Source organism: Cuculus canorus, chromosome 9 (genome assembly GCF_017976375.1).
Source record: "Cuculus canorus isolate bCucCan1 chromosome 9, bCucCan1.pri, whole genome shotgun sequence".
Classification (NCBI taxonomy): Eukaryota; Metazoa; Chordata; class Aves; order Cuculiformes; family Cuculidae; genus Cuculus; species Cuculus canorus.
In genome coordinates, this window is record NC_071409.1 from 8324467 (window position 1) to 8340200 (window position 15734).

Here is a 15734-nt window from a genome sequence, read left to right on the forward strand (position 1 = left end):
ATCTTGACCTTTTGGGATATCCCAAGTCACTGCTCATTTTGTTGTGCTTTTGTTTGCTGTTTTAGCAAGTTTTCGTGTTGAATAGCTTCTCTAACTGTAACTTTAGAACAATGTTAGTACAGTAGTTATCACATTCTTTGTCAGCAGTTTATGTATAACGTCTTGCCCTTGAATGCTTCTGGGAAAAATTTTTCAATTGATCTCTAGGCTATAGTCATTAAATATATTATTTTTTTAAAACAGTTGAGTTCACATAACATCTAACTTGTGTCATTTTCAAAAGAAAAGTCCTGTCTTAATGTTTATCTAGAATAAAAAATGCCTGATGTCTGTACTGATACCAAAACCCCCTTATATAAGCTTCTCCTCTCAAGCATAACTCCCAAAAGACTGAATAATGGTTTTGTTACTACATTTTTGCACTTAAAGTGCTCCTGTTTATTTGCTGAAGGCATGTGTAATTGCATATAAGCTGTGTGTTCTTTGCTTCAAGTGTTCAGCAGAGAATCAGATGAAAAGTTTGAGGGGGGGGGGGGGGTGTTTTAAGTCTTACCTCAGCAGTAAGAGCGTTTGCAATAGGAACTTTGTGTGCAAATAATGTGCATGGTCAGAATTTCCTTTAAAGTGACGTTAAGGATGGGATGAAGAGAGAGAGGATGCATGTATCCCTTATGGGTTGGGGTTTTTTGACTCATAACTTCCTGTAATGCAGCTTGAAGTAGGAAGATCCTTTCATGCTTTTCTCAGAAGGAGAAAAACAGAGGAGCTTATGCTGCCTGAAAGTGCCTGCTTCTGATGTGTTCAACCTTTTGCTGGAAATATGCTGGGGGAAGTATATGATAACTTAGATAAACTAAAAAATACTTTCTTTTTCAGAAAGTATACCTGAATGTGCTGGATCTAGTAAATTGTAAATAATTCCATTCATTTAAGTGCAAAGATAAGTTATGCACCTAGTTGCTGGTGATCCAAGCTAGCAAATCAGTTCAGTGGCTGTAGAAGTTGAACTTTTGTAGAGTCGCTGAGGCATTAGGAGGCTTTTCTTAATGTGATACTATAGTAATTTAACTCCTGAAAAAATGTTTTCTTAAAAATAATCAAATGTTATTTTTTTGCCTACCAGCAGCAACATTTGGTACTGCATCCCTGAGCATGCCTGCAGGATTTGGAACTCCTGCCTCCTACAGTCTTCCTACTAGTTTTAGTGGCAACTTCCAGCAGCCCACGTTCCCAACCCAGGCAGCTTTCCCTCAACAGACTGCTTTTGCTCAGCAACCAAATGGTAGGTTTGTGTGTTTTAGGTAGTCTTGCTTAAATCATCAACAAGGAGAAAATGATCTGTCTATAAGTGAGCAATAATGAGTGCATATTTGTTTCTGCATAAACTTGGTAATAGTTTTGATGAGGGGTTCCCACTCTCTGGCTCTGTAGTTGAGCTTTCTGACTTGGCTGTGTGCAATGACATAACTGACATTTTGCCATAATCTGAAATTGTAAAGTATTATAAAGTGACAACTGGAATTGTAAGCGTGCTCAGGCTTCAAGGGCTTTTATGCAAGAATGATTGTTTTGTCTTTATTTTTTGAGTGTCTGCAACTGATTGTAACGCTTTCTCTAACCTCTCTGTCACAGGCAAGGGGAAATTGGAAAGTTGTTTCTCCCTAAATTTAAATAAAATAATATAGAAAAAAGAGCATATGTAGAAATTGGAAATGGATTTGTTCCAAACAGCTGAAAACAAACAAAAAGCCCAGCCATGATTTTTTTAATACTTCCCATACTGCTAGTGTTTCAAGTAGGATCTACCTTGCTGATTGTGCAGTCCAAGCTTCCACTTATTTTGGGGAGTGGGGGGGGTTTGCAGCAAAGAACTGTGACATTAGTTACCAGCGTTAGTAACTTTCACTTATTTTTCCAAGGAGCAGGTTTTGCTGCATTTGGACAGGCAAAGCCTGTAGTAACTCCTTTTGGACAAGTTGCAGCTGTTGGAGTATCTAGTAACCCTTTTATGGTAAGTGAGTTGTTGCACGATATTAATAACTTCTGTATGTCTGAAGAGGCGTAATCTGTAGCACTTAATTTAAAGACAAAGATTCCCTTTGTTTCATATAAGGGAAGGCAGCATGTGAATCTCCTAAATGCAGTTCAGTGGTACAGTGCTACGGCATTTGTAAGTCTGTTAAAAACATAGAATCATCGAACGGTTTGGATTGGAAGGGTCCATGAAAGTCATCTAGTCCACCTCCCCTGCAGTGAGCCAGGGACATCTTCGGCCAGATCAGGTTATTCAGGGCCCCATCCAACCTGACCTTGTATGTCTCCAGGGATGGGGCATCTGCCACCTCTCTGGGCAAATCAAAACAGAGGTACTGTTATAGCATGCTCTTAGTGGTGTAATGTCGGAGAACCACCAGAAAAAGGGACAGCAACATAAACCAGAAATACTTCCTAATAGATTGTTTTCTCTTTTATATATCCTGCATTTATGTTTTACAATATGGGGAAAAAAAACCTTAAATACTTGTCTTAATTTCTTTCTTTCGTGTTCCCCTAGGCTGGTGCACCAACAGGACAATTTCCAACAGGAAGCTCATCAACCAATCCTTTCTTATAGCCTTATAGACACTTTACCCAAAAGAACTTTTATGTGGTCACATAACATCTCTGCGCCTCTTGCACTGTTGTCTTGTTTCACTGATATTAGCTTTAAACACAGAAGAAGTCTTTAAGAAATAAAAATAAAAGCCTGCATTGTGTATCTTTAAAAAAGTTTTAAAACAAATACATACACAAAACCCAAGAAAATCAACCCCCACACCAAGTAATAACGTGCAAAACAGAGGGCTGTGGTAACATCCTTGAACCTGTGAGCTGGCAGGTAAAAAGTAGCGGTATCATGTATATTACAATTGGCTAATAAGTTATTGCAGATACCACATTCATTATGCTGCAGTACTGTACATATTTTTCTTAGAAAATAGCTATTTGTGCATATCAGTATTTGTAACTTTAACACATTGTTATGTGAAAAATGTTACTGGGGAATAGATCAGCCACTTTAAGGTGCTGTTGTATCTCTTGGAATGAATGAGCTACATCACTTTAACTGTTGGTATTGGAAGTCATGAAGTTAAATTGAAGGTTTGTTCATTTCTCAAAATGTTTTTCTTTCCTAAGAGCTCTTCTATTTATACATGCCTAAATCTCTAATGTTAGAGGGATACCTGTCTGCATAATAAAGCTGATCATGTTTTGCTACAGTTTGCAGGTGAAAAAAATAAATATTAGAAAAAGCAATTGTGTAGCCTTATTTCTGTGCAGTAATGTTTTATTGGGTTAAAATGTATGTAATGAGTCTCATAAGCAGACGAGTTACCAAATCAACCTGCTTAAAGTTGAGGTAAGCTTAATGTTTTCACGTGCTTCACTTGGATATGTTTCTTTGTCCTTGTGATAAAGCTTGCTGCTCTGGCTCAAGTGAAGTGATCTTTGAGCAGGACAATGTTAAGTGAGTTTGGATTATTTTGACAGAATAACGTTGTGATGAAGGAGGCTGCGAGGACTGAGGAGGCTGGTTACTAAGGAAATGCTTGGCTGCAAAAGACACGTAATGGGGGGTGGCTAAGGACAGGCTTTGAAAGAGACTTAGTTGTGAGCAAAACAATGTATGATAGCAGGTGGATTTTTATTAAAATAATGTGTATTAGTAAGCCCTCCTGGGGAATATTAAAATCATTGACTTCTATTTGTTTATTCATTCAATACTTCCTGTCATACTAGAACGGAATTTGTAGGGGGGGGAACTCTCTGGCTTGGCTAGTCCATAATAGTGAGAAAGTTTAAGAAGACTATTACTCTGTCAGAGCAATTGGTGATGGTGTTTTAAATGCAGAGGTAACTTAGCTTAAGTTCAAGTGTAATACTGGAATTAAGCAAATAATGTAAATATATAATCAATACATAAACTGCAAGCTTAAAGGTTTCTGACCAGCTGGAGAATCAAATGTTAACAGCCTTCATGGTAACAGGAATAAATAAGATCAGATTTATTTTTGACAAAAGTATGTGCAAGCCCTTTTGAGACAAACACAGAAATTCTTGAAGGTAAGACATCTCACTTGTACTTGACTGCCTCAATGTTACAGCTGCTTATTTCTAGGCGAGTTGAAGGAGTTGACCACTGCTTGTAGAAACGCTCTTCTGCCACTGCTTTTGACTTCTGCCGCTTGCCCATCGGAGGGCAGTAGTTTCTGTATCTTGTCTTTTGTTTGACGCTTTGGAGATCTCAAAGCAGGAGATGGGCAGCTTATACAAGAGCTTCTTACAATAGCACTCCTCACGTGAATGTCTGGTTTTGTCCTATTGGCATATTGACACAATGGGATTTGCTGCTGTCTGATGTTTGAGTTCAAAGTGAATATTGTTGAACACAGGTGCAAGAACATCACTTAATTAACTTTTAGTCATGTTATGTGAGTAAGACTGCCTTGTATATAAATTGAAGTGTCAGTTTTTTTAAAAAACATTTAACTGACAGTTAAATGTGTGGGTCATGGCAGTTGTAAGATGTAATTAATGTGTGTGCTTATCGAGACAGACACTTTTAGGGAAGGTTTGTGTTGTATTTGCACATCTTGAACAAACTTGCAGTACATCTGTCACTGCTTTACTAGCAGTTTATCTGTTATATGATGATGTGTTTTCGTTACATTCCTTACATCCTTATAGTGTTGTACTAATCCACCTTTGAACATACAGAAGGAATGTCTTCTGGAAAAAGGTTTATTACTGTTAACTTTAAAAATGCACATCACAATGTCTGGTTGAAGTGTTAAGTTTTCAAAAGGTTTCTTGTAGCAAGCTTTCCAACAGATCAGCTTGCTGTTATGGGGCAACTGCTTGTTTAGGTTCCCTAGGTATGTTTGAAGGTCTTGTGTCTGACTAAATTGCCTTTAATTGAAATAATTAGTAGAAGTGAAAGTTCCAAGGTTGTGTTCTATAAGCTGTTCTGCAGTGAAGTTCCAGCATTTATATGGATTTGCTTGTTGTACTCATTGAGCATTAATAGAAGCATTGGTGTTGGATCACTGAATGCGAGTTGGAATAGAAGATTGTTTTGAGAATTGTTTGGTATTAAACTACTGGTGAAGAGAATGGGCAAAATGCATCGTCCTGTTGAGAAAGCTCTTTGTGCCATAAGCTCATCACAGCCTCTTAAACCATTGACCAGTCTTGCTTGATTGAACATTGTTTCTCTGAATCCATTGTTCAGATGATGCAGCCTCCTGCACCGTCACTTGCCACCATGGTTTGTCTCCTTCGTTACTGATCAATGCTTTCACCAGTCACATCGGTATTTCTGCATTTGATGGAGGTAATGGTGTATATGCTTCTGATAAGGAAAATTCCAGCTATGAATGTAAAGTAGCTGCCATAAATGAGAAACTGTGAAATGGAGGTGGGAAGAAGGAAGAGTCAAAAACTGCTTTTTCTGTTAAGGTGTGTCCCTTCACCTCTGCCTTCCCTCCCCTGTCACCCCGGGCCCTGAAGTAATTCCTTCTTGAAAGGATTCAAGAGATCTGGCTGCTTGACATCATCCTGTAAGATGTCTGCAGTTGTAAAAGGAGGGGGAAAGAGTAGGGTGTTCCGTGCTTCCCCATCCCACCTCAGAAAGGAGGGAGGCAGCTTCCGTGCACTTTCTGGCTCTTTGAAAAGATGAAAGCTGGAGACTTGGACCTAATTCAATGTATAAATATAAACTTCCAATTGAGAAATGTAACAGGGCATCGTGAGTTTAGTTAATTTTCAGAATTACAGTAACTTAAGGGTGAATCCAATGAAAATGTGTAACTTGGAATCACCTGGTCATAGACCCACATGCTTTCCAGCTTGCTTCCTGCTTTTGGTTAGGATATTTTGACAACAAAATTGAGTAGTAAGCTTTTAAATAAAAGAACACCTTCCTGAGTAGTAAGTGATGGTCTGTCCCTTCTGTATAAATATATTATTGCAGAAATGCGCTCTTGGCAGGGGCAGAGGACAAGTTGGTTATAGTAGCTACTGCTGGGTTACTTTAAATGAGCCCGCTGTTCCAATAACTATCCTAAGCCAGCCCGTTACCTAGTGCTTCCCCAAAGGCTGAGCTTGGACTAGAACCGTCTCTTGGAGGAGAGCAGTGTGAGTAATGCAGCTTACCTGGGTGCTGATATCCAGTCCCAGACCTTTTGAATCTACTACAACAACAGTTAAAATGGTCTGAAGCAACAGTGCAATAAAGTTGTTGAAGCCAAACATCAAAGCATAACGCTCCATGCTTAGATTGACAGCGATCTGGAACCTGGAAATGAATGCATGGCTTAACTGAACCATGGATAGCAAGGGGATTTGTAGTTTACTGGTGGGAGTGGAATCTTCAAAGGAGAAAATGTTTCCAGTTTCAGCTATTAAGCTTTAACAGCTTCATTTTGGCAGAAATCCTTGTTTTTCTGGCTTTGGCACATTCACGCATCCTACTTAGCTAGCTTTTACTTATTGGAGTGGAACATTTTTCCGAAATAAAGACCTGTGGATGTTCATTTGATCATTTAGAGAATACTTAGACATAGATCATTGAACAGCTAAATGTGAGATAAGGTCATTTCTGACTTGGAGTAACCTGATGTAATGGTTAAGTCATAATTTTAAGGATAAATTTATATATAAGCTAGAAATCAGTGCTGCTGTCTTGACTTGCTTAATCTTATTTTTAGGGAAACTTGCAGTAAAATTTTGATGGATTTAAAAATGTCACTGATTTAAATGAATTTAATTGAAAGAGTTGTGTATGATACTTACGTTGCTATTGTTATAAGAAGCATATAGCATGCCTTAAACACAAGGTAACCAGCATAACATGCCCAGATGTTATCAATAAAGTGCATAAGAAACAGAGAACTAGCGTCCATTGCAGAGAAAATTCCCAAAGCGAGTTCTCCAGAAAGATCCCAGTTCACTTGGATGTATCCAACTGCCATGGATGTTGCTGAACCTAAACATTTAAAAAGAATAATTAAACCTCTGGAATGTTATCCTTCTAGAGCCACTGCATAGCACTGTAAATGGTTGTGCCGGGGGTTCTTGAGACTGTTCGCATCACCGTGGGGTTTGGTAGTGCTGTGGCTTATTTTCTGTTAGTGGTGTGGGAGTCTGTTTGGATTTTTTCCTCCTTGCTTACAGAGCCTTCACAGATTGAAGTACCTTCAGAAAGTGCCTCATGCCTAAGGCTGAAGGCAGCGCTGTATGGTCTCTTGTTACTCCCAGAAGAATAGAATACCACCCAGAACAGAAGAATACCACCAAGCAGTTTCTGCCAAAGTATATATGATGGAGTTTAACTCCTTCATATGAATCTTTATCAAATGAAAATCTGTTGCATTTGCTTTTGTTTTGAAAGCATCTTTTTGGTTCCTGGTGAAAAATCTTATGAACTGCATTTGTCAATGTCTTATTGACAATCACAAACGGCAAAAGCCTTCTCTTGAGTGCACTGTGGCACAACAAACTCCAGTGCTTTCAGGTTAGGTTTTTTAAATCTCTGCCATAATGATGATGTTTGCTTCTTCCCATCTCAGTGCTGGAGAAATACCTGTAAGGAGGTTATCCAGCTATTGCTTTTTTGCATAGAATCATAGAATGATTCTATGGACCTTTTAAAAGCCATCTGCTCCCTCCCCCTGCATTGAGCAGGGACATCTTCAACCAGATCACGTTGCTCAGAGCCCTGTCCAGCCTGACCTTGAGTGTTTCCAGGGGTGGGGCATCTGCCGCTTTTCTGGGCAACCTGTGCCAGTGTTTTACCACCCTCATTGTCAAAAAATTCTTCCTTCTCTGTAGTCTAAATCTTCCCTCTTTTAGTTTTAAAAGAATTACACCTTGTCCTGTTTGTTGCTAGAGGCCCTGATAAAAATTTTGCCCTCATCTTTATTGTAGCCCCCCTTTATGTACTGGAAGGTCGCTATAACGTCTCTCTGGAGTCTTCTCCAGGCTGAATGACCCCAAGTCTCTCAGCCTGTCCTCCTAGTTCCAACCTTCTGATCATCTTCATGGCCTACTCTGGACCCATCTCCAAGAGATCCATGTCCTTTGCGTGCTGAGGGCCCCAGAGCTGGACACACGGGGCGATGTCTCACGAGAGTGGAGTCGAGGGGCAGAATCCCCTCTCTCAGCCTGCTGCCCATGCTACTTTTATGCTCCTTTAGCACAGAGGCTCCTGCAGGCTTGTGAAAACTCTTTGAAAAGCAGGGGCGCTGGGGACAGTAGCTCAAATGCAAAGAGAGGTCTGGTCTGGGCAGGTTATGCTGTAGTCAGTTAGTGCAGTCCAGCGAGTACCAGTTGCCCAGAGGCTCTCAGGCAGGTGAGCACACCAGTGCAAAACTGTACTCCGTTTGCTGGGCGCGTGTGCTCTTAAGAATTCATGAAGCCCTAGCAGGCCTCCTCCTTTGGTCCATCGCTAACCGGAGGTTCCTAGTACTGTGAGTATTTTCCATACTCTCAAATAGTATGAAGTGCCAGAGGGTGTAAAGGCAAGGAAGCCCTTGAGGACACACTGCTCAAACCAGTAGTCTGAAAAGTTTGGGAGTAACTTCGGTAGGATGAATTGCAGGGAGGCAGAGTGAATGACAGTTCCCTGTAGAAATGTGAGACACGGCTCCCAGTACGAAGGAGGAGACAGCTGTGTAAATGTGAGCTTGAAAATGAGGCTCTGTTGATACTGAGCAGCTGTTTAAGTTAAGTTGCACTTTACCTATTTGCTTTCTGTTCTGTGGCCAAAGAGGAATGTCCTTTAGATAGACCAAGTAACTATGACTGAGGCTGGAAGAGCCTTATAGAGATTTCCTAGCCCTGCTGAAACCAGGGTCAACTGGAGCAAGATCCTTGGGATGATGTCTAGGTTTTGAACATCTCCAAGGATGCGGAGTCCACACCTCTGGCCGGCCTGGCCCAGGGTTAAATCACTGTTAGAATAAAAATGTTCTTGCGTGTTTAGTGGACCTTTGAGCAACTATGTGCCCCTTGCCTCTGGTTCTGTCACTGGGAACCACTGGGCAGAGCCTGGCTCCATCTTCCTTATTCCTCCCCTTCAAGTCTTTGTGCATATTAATAAGATCCTTTGTTATCTAAAGGCTACGCAATTACAGCGCTCTCTGCCTCTCCTCATGTGTCACAGCCAGAGGCAAACGCATTGATCAGGATATGATGCAGTCACAGAATGTTTGTTCAGAGCACTCATCCTGATAATCTGCTGTCCAAACAGGCCATCTAGGACTGTGTATCTGTTGATGTGCCCTTTTAATTCTTAAACCACTTAGCTTAAGGTGGATTTGAGGGAAGAAGACGCAAGGTGTCATTGCACAGGGGTTTTGAACTGCTTACCTGGGGTTAAATTCATCGTTTGAAGAAATCTGTGAACTTTAATTCTTAATGCTCTGGAATAAGAATCTCCTGAGGAGGAAAAGCTTACATCTACGTAGTTTTTTAACATTGTTTTTGAAGATACCGGTGATAAAGTTGTACGGGAAAAATGTGCTTTGCACACACTCTTTGGGTGCTATTGACGTTGGTCCTCAGAGGAGATAAACAGAAAGGCACTAAAGATGTTGCTGAAGGATGCCATCAGCACAGGATCAGTTAGAAAAGTAGTTGCTAATGACCTTTTACTTACCTAAAAACGTTGCTATTGCTTCAACAGCCCCGTTGTAGACTGCAGAGCTGTGAGATGGGGCTCTGAAGTCCCACAGCACTTGGATGTAATTCAGAACCTGGTTAAAGCCTGCCGTGGCCAAAGCCCACCACAGGGACCAGTACAGAAGTTTCCTTGAGCTGTAGCAGTCCCTCAGGTCCTTGCTCAGCTGCACCAGTACTCTGAGCACTTGATTCCGGGGCTTGGCGTCGTCAGCCTGCTGTTCAGGTGTTGGTGCCCTGTCAGCAGGTGGAGAGCCCTTGTCCTCTTGGTAGCTCGAGGGTCTGTCGGAACCGAGTGGAGGCGCAGCTTTCTCTGGTGCTGGGAGAGGTTCCGAGACATCTTTTCTGTGGAAGAACATGCTCTTTTGGGGCATTGGGAGAGCGAAGGAGCAGACAAATGCCAGGGAGACGGAAGTCAGAGTGATGACGTGAAGGTGAAAGTAGGATACATCTGCTAAGGAAACCAGCAGCTGTCCCAGCAGCGCCGCAACGGTGGCTGCAACCAGAGTGATACTTCTGCAATAGCTCGTCACTCTCTGATAGTGATCGGTGCTGACGACACTGTAGATGTAGGCGTAATAGGCAACCTCGGTGGCTGTTGCCAAGCCGTAGAAGAATTCCACCAGCTGCATGGCCAGCACTCCATGTGCGAAGAGGAGCAGGAGATAAGTGATGATGAAGCTGATGCCCTGGAGGAGGAGGATGGGCTTGTAGCGCATGTAGTCTGTAATCAGGAAGACTGGGAAAAGGAGTGCGAGGTAGGAGTATGTCCAGACAGGGAAAATCTGGTTGGTAACCTGGAAGAGAATAAAAGAGGAAATATGTTTTTTAAAAAAAAATTTTAAAGTGTTGATTTTGAGGTTTTTAGTGATGTTATTGAAGTAACTGAGTTGTGGTGGCAGGAAACATTGAACTATGTCAATTGTACAGACTTAAACTGCTTTAAGCTACAAAACTGCAAATGTCTTCCCTAAGAGATGGAGATAGCGATGCTAGGCTCCACTACAGAAACAGGTGGATTGGCTTTAAAAAGTTCTAGTAAAGGCCTATGAAGAAGGTAGGTTTTGATGTGCAGTTGTCTAAAGCCATTCTAACAGTGTTTGTGTTGGAGGACAGTCTGTCTAGCGTCAAATCCTCCTCCCCACAGATGCTGAAAGTGAATGCCAATTTAGTTTTAACTCTTAAGTGAGTCATAGAATGGTTTGAGTTGGAAGGGACCTTAAAGATCACCTAATTCCAACTCCCCTGCCATGGGCAGGAACACTTACCACTGGACCAGGCTGCTCAAGGCCCCATCCAACCTGGCCTGGAACATCTCCAGGGATGGGGCAGCCACAACCTCCCTGGGAAACCTGTGCCAGTGTCTCACCACTCTCATTGTGAAGAATTTCCTCCTTATGTCTAGTCTAAATCTGCCCCTCTCCAATTTAAAGCCATTCCCCCTCATTCTATCACTACACACCTTTGTAAAAAGTCTCTCCCCAGCTTTCTTGTGGCCCCTTCAGGTACTGGAAGGTCGCTAGAAGGTCTGCTCAAAGCCTTCTCTTCTCCAGGCCGAACAAGCCCAACTCTTTCAGCCTGTTCTCATAAGGGAGGTGCTCCAGCCCTCTGATCATCTTTGTAGCCTGCTTCTGGGCCTCTTCCAACAGCTCCATATCCTCCGTATGTTGAGGACTCCAGAACTGGACACCATATTCCAAGTGGAGTCTCACAAGAGAGGAATAGAGGGGCAGAATCACCTCCCTCGCTCTGCTGGACTGCACACAGTGAGTCTGTAGCTGTTACTGCATTATCTTCACCTTCTATGTTTTATTCAAATTACATGTAAAGGGTAAGCTGGTCGGTGGTGGAGCACTATTTTGGTAAGTTCCAGATGTCCTTCAATGCAAGGAGCTCTGAACAGAAATGCTTTCTCTCTTCTGAAACCTGATTTCCATTCAGGTTGGAAGGTGCTGTTTAGCATTGCCGCTGAAGCTCAGTGCTCATCCAGCAGCTCGCCTACAGCTTTGGGGGGGGGAATCCCTTTCTTTTAGATACATTAATAGAAAACATTCACTTTGTGATGTGCAAGTTGCCTGCTTTGGGGAGGTCTTATCCAGTGATTGCTGGACCGTGCTGGGGTGTCTGCTCATGATCACTCATTTTCTGCTTAAGCCATTGGACTCAAAAGGACTTGTTTCAAATGCTGGAGAACATAGTAGGTGGTTATGTTTTTGCTGAACTGGTGGTCGAGCGAGTTGCATGGTGAGCAGCAGGTTCACTATATCCTTCCAGGTGAGTTCTTTTGTTTCTCTGATTTCTTGTAATTAGAATCTTTAAGTGTTTAAATGAAACTTATGGAATTAGCTTAGCAGAGGGGAATTTGGCTGAAGGAGCTAGTAGCTGTACTACACTTATATTTGAGTTAAGGATTCTTGCTGAAATCACAATCAAGGCATCTTATCATGCCTAGTGAGTATTTCATGAAAGAGAGAAAATTTTCCCTTGTGGTTAAACAATAACAATAAAAAGGAGGGGGGAAAACCCAACAACCCAAACCATTAATACCTTTTTTCAGAAGAAACCTTGGGTTCACACTACGCTGGCAGATTCTGCCTTAACATTTATTACTGCATACCAGGAATGACTGTTCTTTGTATTACCTGTGTGTGGGTGTACCAAGCTCATGTTTTCCAGTTATACCATCAGCTCCATGACTCAGCCTCTTATTAGCTGTGTCCTCTTTTATTGGGAAGTCTAGTCCCGAAGCAGCCAGCGCTGAACAGAGGAGCAGCGTGAGGAAACTCGCAGTGCGTGCTTTTGTCAAAAATAACTCCAACAAAACAACATTTTCTTGAATGTGAATCTGACCTCCACAGGTTAATGAATGCATAAACCAGCCCTGTGGTGTAGGTAATAATCTAACAGCTCGTAAGGGAAAGTCTGCTTGGTTTAGTTATGATTTGCAGCCACCGTGTCACTGTCAGTGCAATTCCACTATGAGTATAAACGAATCTTAGTGTTGTCCCTCCTCTGGGCTTCTCAGTAGAGAGAGGACCTCGCTGACCTGACTTTGCTGAAAATACCAATTTCTTGAAGAGCCACGAAAGTAGATTTGAAATCCTGAGAATGTAGGGGTTTTAAAGTGTTGAACTTCTGCAAAAGAAGGGACTCATTACTCTTTTTCAGAAGTGCCTTAAACATGAGTCTTTACGTAAAATATACCTGTGTTATTGAACAATTCCTCTCCCCTTCGGTTATTGCTTTAAGCATTTTAATTATTACTTAAAAGAATAATTACATACCTCTTCAATCGTTAGGTTTTTGTCTGGTCCAGTTAGATAAGGAGTGAGAAAAGATTCTGATGGCATCATTGCAGAGAAAAATCCATTTGCACAGATGATCACTGTGGGATAAATCCAGCTGTGGCTTATGGCTCCCTTCCAGCAATCCATAGTCTACCCTAAAAAAGTGATAGCGAAGGTATGAACACACCAGGAGCTTTATAAAGACGTTCTTCAAAGTTGGTAAAAATCCATTTGCAAGTTTGTTTTTAACTAACCTTACTTCAGCTCATGTTTCTCTCACTAAGCCTGCTAGTAATCACAGCTGCAGCTTGTAAATGAACAGCTTGGATCAAGGTGCATTGGTGGTAGTAAATTCCTGTCTCTATATCATCTATCAAAGGTTGTTCTTAATGACGTACTTCAAATTGAGTGGATGTATCGTAGCGGAAGAATTAAGTTCCATTACACTCTTATTTCTGAATCAATGAATGGGAAAACTGTGAGATTAAAGATCATTCTCAGATTGCTCAAGGAGGTTTTTTTCCTGTTGATTTGCAGCCCAAAAGCCAAGAAGAACAATAGAAGCGCAAACCTTTTTGCAGGCTGTAAAAGCCACCAGCCAGCTCACAACCCATTGTGAGCTCACTTTTTTCAAAATGCTTTCATACTCATTGCATTTCTTGCACTCCAAACATTTTGAGTGGGTGAAGAAAGATGCAGAAACTCTCTGCTCACGGTACCTGCCTAGAAAATGGGAATCAATAGGAAAAGAGTGGGACTTGTTTCTTCACAAAAAGAAGTCTCAAAAGTTTTGTTTATTTTACTTGGTGTTTTTGTTACAAACTCGTTTCCAGTGTTCCTGGAAAAGAAGTGAAATTCAAATGTTCTGAAGCAAGAGAGTGAAAACAAGGCACTGCCTGGTGTTTAAAAAGCTGTTACAAGCTATCGCTTTTAAATTGTCGAATTCAATTTTATAGCAGAAACTCTTGTCAAAAATGCTTCTACTTGTACTGTGAGATCATGTTTATTAAAACTCAGTGGGAATAGCATGTTATTAAGGCTATATATCTCTGACCTCAGAGGACCTCAGCCCTAACCTTGAAACTTGATTTTAAATGACTGTCATCATTCTTGTATATAAAATACAGCCTGTATTATCCTTAACTCTAGAGCTGCTTTGATATCTGTTATCTTATTCAAAATAAGAATATATTAAACCCTGGACTGATCAATAACATCAGTGTAGATCTTGCATCAGTTCTAAATGCACTGAGCCAAGTGAGCAGCCAGCAGGCTTCTAAATAACTCCAAAGGTAATGAATTACCTGTCAGCGCTGTGGTTGTGGTGCATTTGCTGTGGATTCATGTGCGCTTTCCTCTTCGAATGACTTTGTCTTGTATAAGAGAACTCAGAAACCACCCTTTAGAATTGGAGGTAGTAAGAAATTTCTGTCTTTTTGTTTCCTAACAGTTCTTACTAATCTTGATAAAATGTTAACAGAATTTAAATAATAATAATAATAAATTCTTCACAGCTTTTCTTTCTTGCGGAACTGGTCCAGAGGATTGCAGGGGAAACTTTCTCCTTTACAGGTTTTGTCAGCAAGCTGAGTTCTAATTTTAAGATGAAGCTTTAAGACTCGTGGTAGCTAATGATTAGTAAAAACTGACACGGCAAGAAAGCAATCACTTGATTGCATTTCTGTGTTAATAAATACCTTTAAAGGCTCTGGTCATGAATTCATGGATAAGACACAGCACCTTGTTTACAGTTTGGGCTGACACCAACTCTGCCCTGCGTGCAGTGCAGTGGTCTTTGGGCTCCCAGGCTCTCTTCCAGCTGTTCTGGCTTTGCTGGAGGGTGGGGAGGAAGGGCATTGAGTACCTCACAGCATTAGTTGGCCAGAAATTATTTCTATAATCTGTCACTCAAGGGCAAATGGACAAGAGGATAAGAAGCTTCTAGGCCAAAAAATCAAACCAGAACCACTTCAGAGAAATGCTGCTGCTTTTCGTTTCTTTTACCCAATATTTTTAGACTGAACTCCCTACATCTTCCAAGGTCCATCAGAAGAGGGAGTTGACCCTGAAGCCTGTTGGTGGGATGTGTGTTGATGCAAGGAGCAAACGCTGTGGCCTGGCAGGAGGGACCCCACGCGCTACCTAGAGCAGCTTTGTGAGCCGAGCACAGCCGGGTCTTTTCCAACCAGCATGGAAACTTCTTGCACTGCTTCTAGGGTGTAGTGCAGCCAGGTAGGCAAGTGTTCAGAGAAGCCAGGCTTGCCTCTGCATTTCATTCTCTTTACCAATGGCTTCTGAGAAAGGAGAGGAACTAAGGGGAAGATGCTGCTGGGTAGGTCACCTTGCTGAAGGGTGGCTGCTGACTAGTGTTTCTCTGGTGACCCGAGCAGTGCTTGCTTAACTACCTGCTCGCTTTCAATATAAAGATACAATTTGTTTGCTCCCCTGTTGGCCAGAACTGGCTTTTCAGCTTGCTGGACTGTATCTTCATGGAAGGTGTGCCCATGCTCACTAATGTTTCAAAGGTACTTAGTGTTGTGTTTAGAGAGGGTTGAAGCTATGGGGGTGATGTGCTCAGCTCTGGATATTCACATTTACAGGGGATCCTTCAGCACGTTGGGAGAGAGATAACTATTTTTGCTGCTAAAAGCTGCAAGCAGAGGTGGATTTGTTCAGTTTCCTTTTCCTGCAGAACTACAGAGCCAGTGGTTCCAGCCTTTCCATGGA

General features: G+C 41.7%; 2 protein-coding genes across 11 annotated transcripts in view; one reads left to right on the forward strand and one right to left on the reverse strand.

The window, feature by feature from the left end:
• Window positions 1-2694, forward strand: part of AGFG1 (ArfGAP with FG repeats 1) — a 34424-nt gene extending 31730 nt beyond the window's left edge. For 7 of the 10 annotated variants that reach the window (XM_054074176.1, XM_054074183.1, XM_054074185.1 and 4 more), the window contains 3 exons: window positions 1124-1282; window positions 1920-2011; window positions 2555-2694. In XM_054074176.1, coding sequence (XP_053930151.1) covers window positions 1124-1282; window positions 1920-2011; window positions 2555-2614 — 311 coding nt within the window. In that variant the 3' untranslated portion in view covers window positions 2615-2694. The remainder of the gene's footprint in view (window positions 1-1123; window positions 1283-1919; window positions 2012-2554) is intronic. The other 3 variants (XM_054074177.1, XM_054074179.1, XM_054074184.1) reach the window with 1 other exon arrangement.
• Window positions 2554-15730, reverse strand: LOC104063702 (thiamine transporter 2). Its single transcript, XM_054074187.1, has 6 exons — window positions 14312-15730; window positions 13005-13162; window positions 9701-10517; window positions 6835-7027; window positions 6196-6337; window positions 2554-5445 (listed from the first exon to the last, which is right to left on the reverse strand). Exons 2-6 carry the CDS (start codon window positions 13152-13154, stop codon window positions 5323-5325), a joined length of 1425 nt encoding a protein of 474 aa, XP_053930162.1. The 5' UTR covers window positions 13155-13162; window positions 14312-15730; the 3' UTR covers window positions 2554-5322.
• Between the last annotated feature and the right edge of the window lie 4 nt (window positions 15731-15734).

Bases quoted from the DNA above. Each gene is read 5' to 3' on its own strand.
- LOC104063702 (XM_054074187.1), bottom strand. From the start codon at position 13,154: ATGGATTGCTGGAAGGGAGCCATAAGCCACAGCTGGATTTATCCCACA. The intron at 6,338-6,834 runs GTAAGTATCATA...ATTCATTTCCAG, and splicing joins CTTCTTATAACAATAGCAAC to GTTCCAGATCGCTGTCAATC. The intron at 5,446-6,195 runs GTAAGCTGCATT...TCCATTTCACAG, and splicing joins GACTGGATATCAGCACCCAG to TTTCTCATTTATGGCAGCTA.